The sequence below is a fragment of the Solea senegalensis genome, linkage group LG5 (assembly GCF_019176455.1).
Source record: "Solea senegalensis isolate Sse05_10M linkage group LG5, IFAPA_SoseM_1, whole genome shotgun sequence".
NCBI classification, from domain to species: Eukaryota; Metazoa; Chordata; class Actinopteri; order Pleuronectiformes; family Soleidae; genus Solea; species Solea senegalensis.
In genome coordinates this window covers 11051764-11065874 of record NC_058025.1, presented here as the reverse complement: position 1 = coordinate 11065874, position 14111 = coordinate 11051764, and the positions used below count along the sequence as shown (strand labels likewise).

The following is a 14111-nucleotide window of genomic DNA, read 5'->3' as shown; positions in this document are numbered from 1 at the left end:
GACCGTCAGCCCCAGCGATGGCTGTGATTCGCTCTTGGCTGTGCTTTCACCAGCCGGGGCAATTTTCTTAATGCTACAGCTGCTTTGGAGACAGGGTGAAAGCGAGTATGTGTTTGAGTGGAGGCAGATTTGCTTGAGTAGCAGCATGAGGCGGGGTTAGGTGTGTAGTTAGCGACTAAAAAGGCCATATGGCTGATGACACATACACACACACACACACACTTGCTTTCATACTCACACACCTGACGGCTGTCTCACACCTGCTCTGCTGTGTATGGTTGAGTAAGATCCAGATCAAAGGGGGAGAAAAAAGCCTCTGGGGTCTAGTGTTTGTGCATGTGTGTGTGGTCGCTTGTGAATATGCCCGAAACATACGTATTGTATGTTGAATTGAATGACAGAGGTTTGTGTTTACTCAGGTAGGTGGATGAGCTGACATCGCATGACATTGCGCCGCACACACAAAGTTAGGGCACACAAAGAAAGAAAGAAAGAAAGAAAGAAAGAAAGAAAGAAAGAAAGAGAGAAAGAAAGAAAGAAAGGTCTCAACATCTTCATCATCTCTTTGGATCGTCAGAGGATTTTAGCATTGTGACCTCATGATTAGAGTTGGAGATACCCTTTCATTTGCCGTAAGAAATAAAGTTCCTTTGCGCTCGTACACAAACCCACCCACCAGCCTACACACACATGCATGCAGACGTAACCAGAGCGGGTCGCTCAAAGGCTGGTTTTCTTTTGGTTCGCCCACAAAGGCAACAACGTCTGTCTTTGTCACTTTCCAAGTCAAGACGTCAGTGAGAGTTTTCCCTACTCTGGGGCTGTGGATGAAGCTTGCCCACATGGATCCCTCATGTATATCTGCGTAGTGATCGCCCACACACGCGCTCACTGAAAACAGTACATGATACTGTACACAGAGTGAGTATTAAGTACGGACTAACCAAAGATGCAGAACATCCTTTCTTCCTTGCAGAGACAATTCGGTATGATAATGCAAACCCAGAGAGCACGCACACACTTAAACAGACAAAATCTAAACAAACAGCCGCAGTCATCTCGCAAACCGGCAAACCTACAGATTATCTTTGACTCACAAAGTCAGACCTTTTGTCTGTGGTCTATAAGCACTCATGCATGCCTATGTTTGTTTGCAACAGATAGGTTCAGTGTCAGTGTAGAGTAGTAGGAGAGCGTAGTTGCCGGGTAGAGTTGAGGAGTCTGTGGAGGTTGTTGTGGTTGGCTCGCCCCTTTCTTTGTTTCAAAATCCCACGGTCTGGCACTCTGCTCTCAGAAAGAGACAAAGAGGTCAGTTTAGAATTCATACGCAACTCGGGAAAGGAGATGTTTTGAGGAAGAAGACAAAGTTTTCCAAAAAAATGCAGTGAAGTGCTTGGACCTGGATTTAGTCTCCCCCCCCTCATGTCAACATGTCACGTCCTGTAAACGAAACCAACCTACCAGTGAAAGTGGTACAGTGTTTTTCTCACGCAAAGATAAATCATGTACCACACTGGCTCATCCATATTGCTACTATTGATGAAGTGTCACTAATTTATTTAACAATTGTCGGTGATTGGACGAACGTGATTGCCTTGTGAGAACTGTTGACAAAAAAAATAAGGTGGATTAACTGAACAGATTACGCCTCTCGTCGCATATGAAGAGCTGCTGTTCATGGAGTTAAGACAGAGGGGAAACGGGGAGTAATAGAGATAACAAAGAAAGCCTGTTTAAAGAAAAAAAAAACACTAACAGTAAATCACACTGTACTTTGTGCACTCTATGCACCATTATGATGCAGCTGCATCCTGTGTGGCAGATAACACATTGCTCCTACTGTATATGAGTTGTAGCACGCACGCACACGTTTAAACAAAGACCACATTCACAAATGCTTTGTAAATCTTACACGTCCATACACATACATTTACTCATCATTTGTGCTTTAATAAAAATGAATATCAGCGTAAATGTCTGCACCCATTCGGTGAACTTCACCTCCCTCTATATGTGCTTCGATGTCAAAGTGTCTGTGCGTGTGTTTGTGTGCTCGCCGCGACAAATTCACTATTAACTGGAATACGACGCCATCCCGGTGATAAAGGGAACTAAAACAGGTGCCAGAAGCAGCAATCAACCTTTGTCATAACAGGAACAGCTGTAAAAAAAAAAACATGCACATGAGCACACTTGTGCATGTGCAGAGACATCAAAAAACAAGTGTGACAGGTGCTCATGCACAAACACAAACAACCTCTCTATGGCCCCGGGTCAATAAATGAAAATGATGAAAATATGTCATAACAAAAACTAAGAGCAACCTTAAAAACACTTTAGCCCTTCTTTGTGAGATTAGAGTGTCATCTTTTAATTGGCATAGCAGCATGTGTTTGTTTGACTGGAGTATTATGGCCCTGTGTGTGTGTTTTCTGTTTTTCCTTCCTTGAGTGAGCTGATTAAAAAATCTCCCCCTGTCAACACACCGCCAGATAAAAAGCTCTGTGTTATTAATTCACCAGCACAAGCGCACATGTCATAATCCCCGCTCTGCCATTGGCTGCTTCGCGAGCCCTGTTTCCAAAGCAACACTGGAATGCCGTGTGTGGCTCTGCCCCTTTCAGGAAGGAGCCGCATGTAAACAAACCCGGCATGTGCTGTACTGTGTACTCTGCCTGACTCTGCTGTAAACAGTGTGACTCTCTGAGCAGGCCCCCGATTGGCTAACCTCTAAGATTACATGATGTTTTGTCACCTTCTAAAGACTGCATATTATCACATGGACGTGTTATTTATAGAGGGCGGCGACATCTGTTTAATTGCCGTCTTTATTTATACGGCACTTCCAGAAAAATCCAGATGTGTTTCATCAACTCGGAGCTGACAACAACACTCCATGAGAATGAGTAAAATTCTGTGACATTATGTTACGTCCCACGTCACTGTGATAAGCAGGTGCATGGTGTACAAGGGTTAGGGTCAGTGACCCGTCCTCCCCACTCACAGCTTTCCTCTCCCTGTGTCTTTTTACGGGATGTCCAGTCTTTTGTGTTTGTTTACTTCTGGGCCACAAATGGCCTTTCCTCTGCAGGCCACCACCACAAAGGTAACCGAAGTTCAGGAGGATTTAGCAATCTGAGAGGAACAAAAACAGGTCAGGCATAGCATGCTCTATATGAGGGAAAACATAAGGTGGTGGTGGGGGGGGGTGAATAATGAGGTGAACATAACAGCAAATAAAAACATCCATAACTGTGACCAAAACACCACACACTGGGACACCTATACCATTGAGCAAGAACTCCGGAGGACCAATCAGATTTCTGTTACCAACAGCAACAACCCGTGTTTATGCCTGCCTCCTGCTAATCCTGCACTGTGATTGGCTGCTACATGAGCATTAGAGCACAGCCCCTCCAGCCCCCTCCTCCTCTCTTTCTCCTCTGCCAGCCCCTTCTATCCCTGCAGATTAAACAACACCGGCAAAAACAAAAAGAGCTTGTTTTTGTTCTTCCATCAATAACAGGGCACCGCACATAAACATGCGTCTTGATTGGATGTATAGATACCAGTTGTGCGATTGCATGGAGAAATTCCGATGCACAGGAATGTGTGGAGGAGGTGGGACCTACTTGCACCACTGTTGCCATGCAGCCCCACTGTGTTACTAGGGTAAGTATGGTATGTTGCACGAAAGAAAAAAAAAAAAATCAAGTGCAAGGAAGAGTGGCAATTGCATCACTCCCTTAGAAAGTCCTTGGAAAAACAGCCCTCTCCCTTTTACACCCTGCTCAAAATTCTAATTGCACTTCCACATCCTCCTCTGGGAGGAATTTCAATTTGAAACGCTGCACATGCACACTACTACGGCGCGTATACATACTTTTAAGTGTTCTCCCATGCATGAAGGAATATCTAAGCTGCTTTTGCTGTGTTTTTGTGAAGTATTCTTTAAAAAAAAGAAGAAAAAAAAACATATGCATGATGTGTTTCATTGTTCCTGTTTGCTGCCGGCAGTAAAAACAAACAGTGCGAACATGCAGCCAGCTGCTGTTTGTTTTGATCCGCCTGTGAGTGTTCAGAGGCTGATGTTGGGGGTAGAGGTACCGTTAGATAAGATATGTTGCAACGGACATGGTCAGCCGTTCCCGGTCTGACGCGTGTTAGGCAACAGTTGCTCAAGGATCATGTTGTTAAACTTCCGAGAGAAGCTGCACAAGGGGCGAAGGAATCCTGAAAACATGTTGTTGTCATTTTAACATCAAATATTCCATCGGGGTGATCACATGACTCTCTTGTCATGTGCATTGCATGTGTTTGTGTATGTACACACTTACTGAGTATTTATAAACGACACACACATAGGATCATTTTTCAAAAAGTAAACTTGTTTGTGCATGAACAAGACGCTGCTGCGATGATCCGCTGCATCATCACTGCCCGTAAAACCTTGACCTGTTGTCAAATGACCCCACAGCACAAGCAAACAAGGCTATTTCCTTTACTGTCTCAAATGTTTCCTTCAGTTTCTGTCCTCTCCTGACGACTCACTCTGCCCCGGCCTCTCTGGAGATTTTCTAATTAGCATGTGCACTGTCAAACTGATTACTCTCTCTCTCTGTGTGTGTCTGGCTCCGCCCTATTGGTAGCCCTCTCTCTTAGGAAGAGTCATCTTATCACAAAAACACCGTGAGCCTCCTTGAAGTGAGAACATGAGGTTTATGACGTGTTTCTTTTTCTTACAGACATGCACAAAATCAGAATAGAAAAAAAAACAGAAATAGCCAGCGTCAGTCTCGGGTCCTCACACGTTTGGAAAGTTGGATCGCTATTTAAACCACTCGTACCACTCGAGCGGTCGTACACATCAGCATGATGGAATTTGGAATGTGAATCATCCGTGCCATGTGTCTGTATCCGTCTGTTTTCTGTTTCTATCGAGCCTTGAATCAACCCAGACATGCTGTCTCGCCTCTCCATATGCATTCCAGAGAGCCTCTCATCTGATGTGCAATTAACTTGCACATATTTTATTTGCATATCTGTGTGTGTCTCTGTGTGTGTGCATGGAGAGCAGCTTCTCTTCATTTCTCCTCCTTCGGGGTGTTGCCTGCTGGCTTGCTGCTTTATTTCACATACTGTATGTGAGGGGGTCCCTGGAATGTCTTCCAGCACATGTGCTTCTGGACGGATAAGTTCAACTATGCCAGTAATGTGTCAGCCCAGGCCAAGGTTTCAGGCTGCTCCCCATATTTGGCAAATCACTTAGCATTGCCGCACCCCAGCCAGAAAAACCAGCCACAGAAAAGCCAGGAAATATGTACAGAATGCAGACACAGAGAGCGGACATGTGTGACTAAGAAGTAACGTGCAATTCTTTTCATTCACTACATGCCATTTAATTAAGCTAATACATTTACAGGAATTGTTGTGTTTTCAGTTTTCCTTTCATGTGTCTTCTTTTTTTCTATGCTTTTCCAGAACAGTCTTCCCGTTTATGCATAGCAACAAGCCCAAAGTCTCATTTGATCAATGCATTTGGCATCATATGTCTGTTTCTTAGACTTCTATTTACACAACCTACAGTGTTGTTCGTGTTTCTGAAGTATTTTTGGTTAAGTAGTCCATGTTTATTCCAACTACAGTGTTCTTGTCATGTGTAATGCCATGAGCTGGGATCGAATTAGAAATCTGGACAGGGTTCATGCAATCTAAGTTTAGCTAGTGAGGTTTACAGAAGGCCACTGCTATCGCTGCTCATAAAATATGTATTATAAACCTGGTGACCAGAGCTTCAGGATAACAAAAAGCTCAGCACGGGCACACACATGCTCCCGTGTGGCGGTAACATGATTGCCATTGCACTCATAAATTGCCCATTTCATCGATTCAAATCGGACACTGAACAAACATCCTGATGAAATCCTGAGGCAATTTTTTTTACAATTTGAAAACAAACATCCGAATGAATATGTCCTGACCAGTTTGAAAACACTCTCCCTGCTCAGCCTATATTTAACACTAATGTCCCATTGGTTTGGACATTCAAACATAAACATGGCATTAATGGCAGTTAAGTTTGTGTCATGATCTCATCCACAATGAAGAGGGAAAGGCGGTGCTCTGAAATTGAGGTCAGGTGTGTGTGTGTGTGTGTGTGTGTGTGTGGCGTGTGTGCTGTGGCTTGCTTTCACCTTGTTTCACACACAGCTGTTTGATTATAGGCTCTGCACTGAGAAAACCCCGCAGTCATCACTTCTGAACTGAGAGCTCTGGATCATGTGATCTCATCCCTCATTGTGCGTTGTGGTCATCCCAGGTGCCCAGGTGTGAAGATACTGCGTGTGTGTGTGTGTGTGTTTATGTGTACACATCAGCCTTTTACGGCTACCTCATCTGAACACCAACCACAGAGCTCATCACTCAGGTCAGGTCACATTGACAGACAGCCACCTCTCTGTGTGTGTGTGTGTGTGTGAATATGGTGTTGTCCTGGATTCACCCAGGCCTCCACAGTGATAAGAAATTCCCTGCACATGAACTGTAAGAACGTTTTTAAAGAGGCACATTGTGCTGCCTCACCACACGGCCTCCGAGGAGTGAGCTCACTGTGAGGTGAGCAACAGAAACAGCAGAAGCAGTTAGGGTGCAGCTCATTCCTCATGTGTGAGTGACACATACTTAGATTAGAGACACCCAACACCAGCCAGCCATCTATCTATCTATCTATCTATCTATACTGCCTGCCACAGCCAGCTGGGCCATGAGCTCATTGTACCAATCTGGCCACGCGAGAGACACAGAGAGGGAGAGGGAGAGAGGCTCAGAACTGGGTGGGGTGAGAGGGGAGGCTGCCTGCCAGCTCATCGTGTAATCTCATCTTACTGTGGTTACTGTAAGTGAGATGGAGAAGGGAATGAGAAGAAGGGACCACAGTTCCCCATGAAAGTAAAGGCTCTGGAAAGGGCGGATTACTCTACCAAAGTCGCTCCGAAGCATTTAGCATTTACAGTTGGAACCACAAGTCTGGGAATCTTTGGGCATCCTGATTTAGAAACACATACTGTAACAGTTCTCTCGGGTTAAAATGGTCCAACAGCGAGCTCCGCATCGTATTATAATACCATTCCAGGAATCTTTCTCTGAGCAGTCAGTGAGGCTTACAATATCTGCAGTATCATTGCCATATGCAAGTGAATATAAGTCTCTGTGAGTTTTCAGATTTACTGTCACTACGTGCATCCAGTAAAAATCAGACAGATGCTGAGAATACTGCACAGTCAGTAAGTAAAACATTCATCTCGAAACTTCATTGGAGTTTCGTCCAATTTCGTTCTACAGGTTTCAACGATTTTTGACATACAGTACAGGAAAACAGGCTCTCTCATGCCGAGAGTTACACGAGACGATTGATGGCCCACCACTTTCATATGTGCCTTAAGTCAACACCTGATTTCCTGGCTTCACTACAAGAGTGAAAGTCAACTCTGCAGTCTCCAAGAAATGTCTGTGTCCAGCCAAGAAGCATTGCCACACAGTAGCCCACACCAAAACAGAAACAACACACAGAACCAACACATAACAAACAGATAACATAGTGTGTGCATTTTGTGAATGAATATTTAGAGATGATTTTATGATGTATTGCTGTGGAAAGACCCGGAAAACACGAAACAAAAAGGCAAAGTCTGCTTTGATGACCCAGAAGGCTGGAGTCACAACAAACTCTTCAGCAAGTTATACACCGGGAAACAGGCAATTGGCATCAAACGCACACAAAGTTCTGAGGCAGCATTTATAGATACATACATCGACAACTTAAGCAACCACAGGGCGACGCGCTCACTGCCTCTGAAGGTGAGACAATGAGTCAGCACAGAGTGCCGGAGAATCAGGGTATATGAACACTCCCCACACCTGGGCTTAATCAACGCCAATCAGTGCCACACACACCTGATTGCAGTGAGTTGATTGACTGATGCTAAACTACACTGCAGGCTTCAGCTTCACGTGAGCAAGACAATCCATAAGCATGACAGACCATCCCACTACAAACGTTACTTTCCAGTAATTAGATTTCTCTTCCATCATTGTTGATGTTAATATTCTGCCTCTGTTTTGGTCTTTGAGAACAGAAAGAATGCAACAGACTCTGTGTGCTCCTGTCCTTTGTCTACGTTCACAAGTACAGTTTAATCCAGCTACGGCTGGAGTCAGACGAAGACAGGCAACCGGATGATTTGCAGAGTCTGAGTATACATGTGGAGGAGAAAAGTGATTTATTGGTCGTGTACGTCTGTAGGTGGTGCCGTATCCCTCTCTAAGCTAGTGCGCAGTGAATCAGTTGACCTTTACGTCACAGAAAAACGGATTCTTGGTTCTGTATGTTTCGTACCTGCTGTACATGTTAATCGTGATACAAATTAGATCGAGCGTGGCTCTTGTGGTTGCTGTGCTGTCCGAAGAAAGACGCCGCCTCCTCAGCTTATACGTCGTCTCCTTGTGGCGACTCCAGTCCGATTAATCGGACTATGAATTGCATTAGCCAGGTATGTTAGTCCGATTAAGACTAGCTCCACTAGCTAGTCAGACTATACATGACATTAATAAAACCGCATTACTGTCCTAGTCCGACTAGAATCTGACTTTTTACGTGAACGTAAACTGACTGTCAGACCTCATTATGGGTGCATTTGTGTGTATACACCTGCAGGCAGGAGCTGTCGGGGGCGGGAAGCGTCGAATCCATCAAAATGATGAACGACCGGGTTTTTTGAGCAGTGTAATTGACCTTCTTGCCGTCTTGCTTTGCTAGCGCAATGTCGCTGTTGCCGCCATCTCTCTGTGACATAAAACAAATCACTTCCTGTCATCAGGCGACACTAAATCTAAACACTGCGAGAAACAAAGAGAGAGTCATGTGGAGGTGACGGGACAATCGGCACTGTGGGAAGTCATTTGACAATGGTTTGAATGTGACGGACATTTTGTTCACATTTGAAAGTGACACATTTGTGCTTTAAACTCTACAAGAAAGCACAAGAAAACATTCAGGTGTAAGTCACTGCTTGATGTTTACCATCTTTCTGTGTCCCGGTTGAAAACACTAATGTTTCCCAGTGAGAGCACACGTGACTGCTCTTGCTCCTGCTTCAATCTATCGTAGCACTAGATCTCTGGCTCAGACCTGTTGCAGACAGTCGGGCTGTCTCGACAGTCTGTACTCTTGCCTCAGGCTTTGGCACCACAGCCAACACACGGAGAAGTTGTTTAAGTTCATGCAGTCATGCAGTATCAGCAGAGGCTGCAACAACAAGTGCTTTCCACTTGCCTGAGTATTTTGTTGTTGTTGTCGTTGTTCCCTGCTAGCCCACATACACTTTTAACCAAAAGGACCATAGGATTTTTTAAAAAATGATTTTTTTTATTGTTTTTAGTCTAGCATAAGTTTATGTCATACATATTTTAGATATCAGATAAGGTGTATGGAGAAATAAGGTTATGAAAACACAGAGGGGAATATGAGCTGCCACAAAAACCATGTAGGTTGAGAAAGTAGTATTACATTAACTGCCATAAAGTGAGCCAACTCTCTTTTGTCCGCACATAATACAAAAGTCAAGCCATTTATATTCTGGAAAACACTTATCTGGGGATTAAATGTTGACTTCAAATTTAAAAACAACAACATTAACATTAAACTGTTTTCAGTCATTTGGCATTGTGTCCCAGGCTGCCCTGCAAGAGCTGGCTGGAACTTTTACAGGTGATTTTCACGACATTTCATCTGTTTCTATCATATGACTGCAAGTACAGGCTTTAGTGCCCATGTAAAGTCCCTTTGTTGCAACTCCACTACTTGAGTAAAGCTTCCTCTGTTCCTGGAAGACTGAGAACTTATCTGACATCAGTGTCAGTGAAGAGGGACTGCCCTCTGTGCTTGTGTGTGTGTGTGTAAGAGCACATATTCAGGTTATGACCAGCAGTTGGCTGAAGCCCAAGGTGTTGTCAAGAAAAGCAAGTTGACTTCCTCTGAAGTCTGCAGTCTTTGTTGGGGGCCGGCCTTTACTGTCAGCTTCATGTGAGGCCGACCACAGTGCACACACTTCCCCTTACACCTGCAACTGCCGTACCAGACTGACCCTTATTCCTCTGCACCTCAGCACCAATTCCTGTCTTTTTTTTTCTACCAGTTTGCACTAAACGTGTAAACGGTTGCAGAATATTGCATCTCTGATAATATGCTGAGTTTAACCTCAGTGTTACATGCATGCAGTAGAGCAAAAGTGGGTTATTAACGTCGTGCAGCCTCTCCTTTCCACTTGGATGCACAAAACGATAGCTAAACACACTGACACACAGACCCCCTCTAACCCCAGCTGCCAGCCAGTGAACAGAAAACAAAAGAAAGCTCTTTCCTGCAGCCCTCCCCCTGCCTCGGCCTCAATTCTGGCTACAGTGATTGTGCAAGCTGGTGCATAAGGCAGCTGGTCTAGTGGAATAAGATCAGTGTCTGGAAATGGCACATGTCACAAGCATCATGTGGTGTAACTGTCTTACTCTCTCTTCCTCCATTTAGTCTCTTTCTAAGGCATTAACTTGTTGTTATCTATTCTTTCCATGTATTTGCCACCCACCCTCTTCTCTTTCCTTCTCCACTGGCACAGTGTAGAATCGGTGCATCACTTCCTGGTAATTCTACGTCAGTGTAATATGCTGCGACTTCCCACGCTCTGTTGCTTTGAGGCTAACTTTAGATTTGCTGACTGCCGACGGCCTGCGAAGCTTGAAACAAAAGGAGGGGAATGAAAAAAACATCTGACAAGTGAGGATGCATTTGAATCCAAACGTTTATTTGCAAATCAATAAAAATGAATACAATTCATATTGCATTGTTCGGTCTGCATGTGTGAAAGCAAACAATAGTCCACGTTAACGTGCCACATACAGACACAGCCGACGTCAGGATTTGCAAGCAAAGCGTCTGCTTTTTCCCAAGAACATCCTGATCGCTGTCCAAGTCCATTTAGGCCTTTTTTTTCATCTTCAGAAGCAGCCTGTTCTCTCTCTGGTGAGATTCATGCTGGCTCCACACTTTCAGAAGTCCTTATTTCTCTGATCTCTTTCCCACTAGAGGAAGTCACCTTTCATCTTTACCAGCATAATCCAACTCCTCTGGCCATCAAGCTCTCTGTCCACTCCATGTGCACCTGGTTCAACAGTTGGCCCCTCAACTTGAACCCCTTCCTCGCGGGTAATCCAGAACCAGAATGTGCTGACCCAGACTGAACTGCAAGGGGTGGGATGGGTTTGCAACCACGGCCTCTTCATCCCCGAAAAAGTCAGGCAGAAAGGCTCAATGCCCCGACAGAAGCTCAGCTCCTTGACTTTCTATTCATCATGTCTTCATCATCAGCATGTGAAGCATTAAGTTGGTGGTAACTTCAGCGCTCTGGGAGAGTGATGGCGGGCACCCAGTCATACACACTGCGGCTCTCCTCGCAGAACAGGCTCAGTTTATCCAGAGCAGGGTCTTTCCACGGGTTTGCACTGGGGCTCTGATGTTGGAAAAGAAAGGACAGGATATTCAAAGATCTGACAGTCAGACACAGCTATGCAGCAACTTGGCAGCAGAACACTCAGACAGAGCAGTGATGCATGCATGATTCACTGGCTGAGTGGGTGCTCGGCCACGGAACGTACCGTGACAAGAATGCAGTGTGCGTCTTTGGGCTCGCCGGTCTCGTCGGCGCCCACGAGGTCCGCGAGGCGCTCGATGTCATTGACGCGCACCACGTTGATGTCGTTGTCGAAGCAGAAAGCCTGGATGAGGGTGAAGTGGATCTGAAGAGCGATGTCACACTCGTACTCCTCATCCGTGGCGAGGACGCAGAATGCCACGCTGTCTGGATCACTGAGGGGAGAGAGAGAGAGGTCAAAATATGATCCTTCCATTGTTTACTGTACTTTTAGAAAACGCTGAATTGTATTTAAAAAAAAATGAGCTCGAGACATATAATACTTACACATTCATGACTTTAGCAGATTCATAAACTCCCACTGTCAGGTAATCCTGCTTCTTTGCGGCGATCAGCAGCTCCTCCAGGGCTGCGCCAGCACTTTGCACCCTTCACAAGAGGGGAAAACACACACCATCAGACAACTGTGCACATTCGCGTAAACACTGCTATAGAGCGACAGCTTCCGTTGTGTTGCCATCTATCTGTGCGTCAGACGCTTACCTGTCTGCGTTTTCCATTGTGTTCATTTGTCCGTTAATCTCCTCCAGAGTCATAGTTATAATCCAAGCGCGATCGGGTTCTTTTCACGGCAGAGTAAGAAGTGAGTGTGTGTGTGTGTGTGATGTTCTCGGTGTAGTCTCCAGCGTTATTCTGAGCTCTGAACAGGCTGTGGGTGTTTTTATAGCAGCTCAGCGTTGTTTCTCGGCAAGGGCGGTGTTTTCCTGCTCGTGTCTCTTACCATTGGCTCAGCGCAGCCGGGGCGAGGAAAACAAAAGTCCCGGCTCCTGCGCTGATCTTGTTGACAACCCCACGTGGGGGCAAGATTACAATATTTCAAGAAATCCACCCTCCTTCACCCACCACACACTCACTCACTCACCCACCACTGCTGCGTCCTTGCCGTGTCAACATCATCACAATGTACAAAAAAACTAAATGTCACTGTAATTATTAACGCAGTAAATCTTGAACCCACTACTGCAGGGGAAAACATGCCTGCTCTATAGACTGATGTGTTTACGGTTAAATAAAGTTTTGAAATTGGTATCTGGCTTCACTGTGGCTGAGATAAGATCCTTAAAAAAATGCAACAAAAAATGGGTTTAAAGTAAGGCCATTTAAAAACATTTATAAAACAAATGATATAACGATCAGATTTGATGTTGTAACTGACAGGTAATAGATGAATAAACACCTCTTTCATAAGACAAGTGTGCTGCAGCAGGAACCTGCAGCTTATGTAAGTGTTAAAGCACCATTAACTGTTTTCACATGACAGTTATGAAACCCGAGGGAATATGGGCGACCATTAGACCATTTCAGTGACAACTGAATATGATATGTAGATCACTGGGGGGTCAGATGCTAAAGCTGTGAAATCAGTTGCAAAGTTCTCTCTGTCCCCATGATAAACTGGAAAGATCGTTTGGAGTCTGGGTTTCCCCCTAGCTTAGGAGGGGGGGGTAATCACTGTTGTGATATTTGCAGACTTCTCTCTGACATGGTCCCGCTCTGACAGACAGCTCAATGATGCACCTGCGCACACCTGCATGCATCCTTCCTACCGGTTACCAAACGTGTGCGTGCATGTTGCCTGGCAGGAGTCACTGAGCTGCCGCACAAGCTTGTTCTGACCCGGAATAGGCGACGTGTGTCACGGGGTGTGAGGGGCTCAGCACAGCGTGTGGCCACGGCACACGACACTTTTTTTTTGTTTTGTTTTTCTTTGGTTATTCCACTGAAAAGGAGGCGTAATTGCCAGTTTGTCTTGACGCGCGCCGTTTCTCCTCCTCCTCCTCCTCCTCAGAGGAGAGAGCAAAACAAAGGCGACTTTGTGTCCCGACAATACGAACGTCCTCCACCTGCCCCTGGTCTTTTCATGAGACGTGTACGAGTGCGCTCTTGATGACCCCACTCCATTCAGAAGCCCCGCGGCAGATGCCCGCGAGACACCCCCCCCCTCAACAATCACACCCCACCCCGAAAAGCGCCACGTGCCGCTGCCCAGTATTCTTATCAGGTAATTTTATCTTATCTGTGTTTATACTCAACATCAGCCCCCCCCAGGCCCCACACACACACACCAGTCTTACCTAAACTTGAAAATGGGGCCTTTGCACAGCAGCAGCCACTTTTGACAGGTCACAGTAGGAAAAGCACACGTGTAAATAATCAAATTAATGACGGCTGCGTTCCATTTAGCTTCATGCTGATTCATTGTCATGCCCCAGGTAATGTGATCAGTCACACCTGTGTGTCTGCTGTGTTGTTCCTGTCTCCTTGTGTAAGCCATGATTTGCGTAAGTGTGATTACACGGGACTTGGAAAAGTGATTATAAAACAACCAAATGTCCAACTAATATGACCTGT

The 14111-nt window shown here is 45.3% G+C and overlaps 1 protein-coding gene across 1 annotated transcript; it reads right to left on the bottom strand.

Moving 5' to 3' along the window:
• Positions 1–10832: 10832 nt before the first annotated feature.
• On the bottom strand, positions 10833–12414 carry gadd45ga (growth arrest and DNA-damage-inducible, gamma a). The gene is made up of 4 exons (XM_044025384.1): positions 12243–12414; positions 12027–12128; positions 11704–11914; positions 10833–11558 (listed from the first exon to the last, which is right to left on the bottom strand). The coding sequence occupies exons 1-4, from the start codon at positions 12293–12295 to the stop codon at positions 11445–11447; spliced, it is 480 nt and encodes a 159-aa protein (XP_043881319.1). The 5' UTR covers positions 12296–12414; the 3' UTR covers positions 10833–11444.
• Between the last annotated feature and the right edge of the window lie 1697 nt (positions 12415–14111).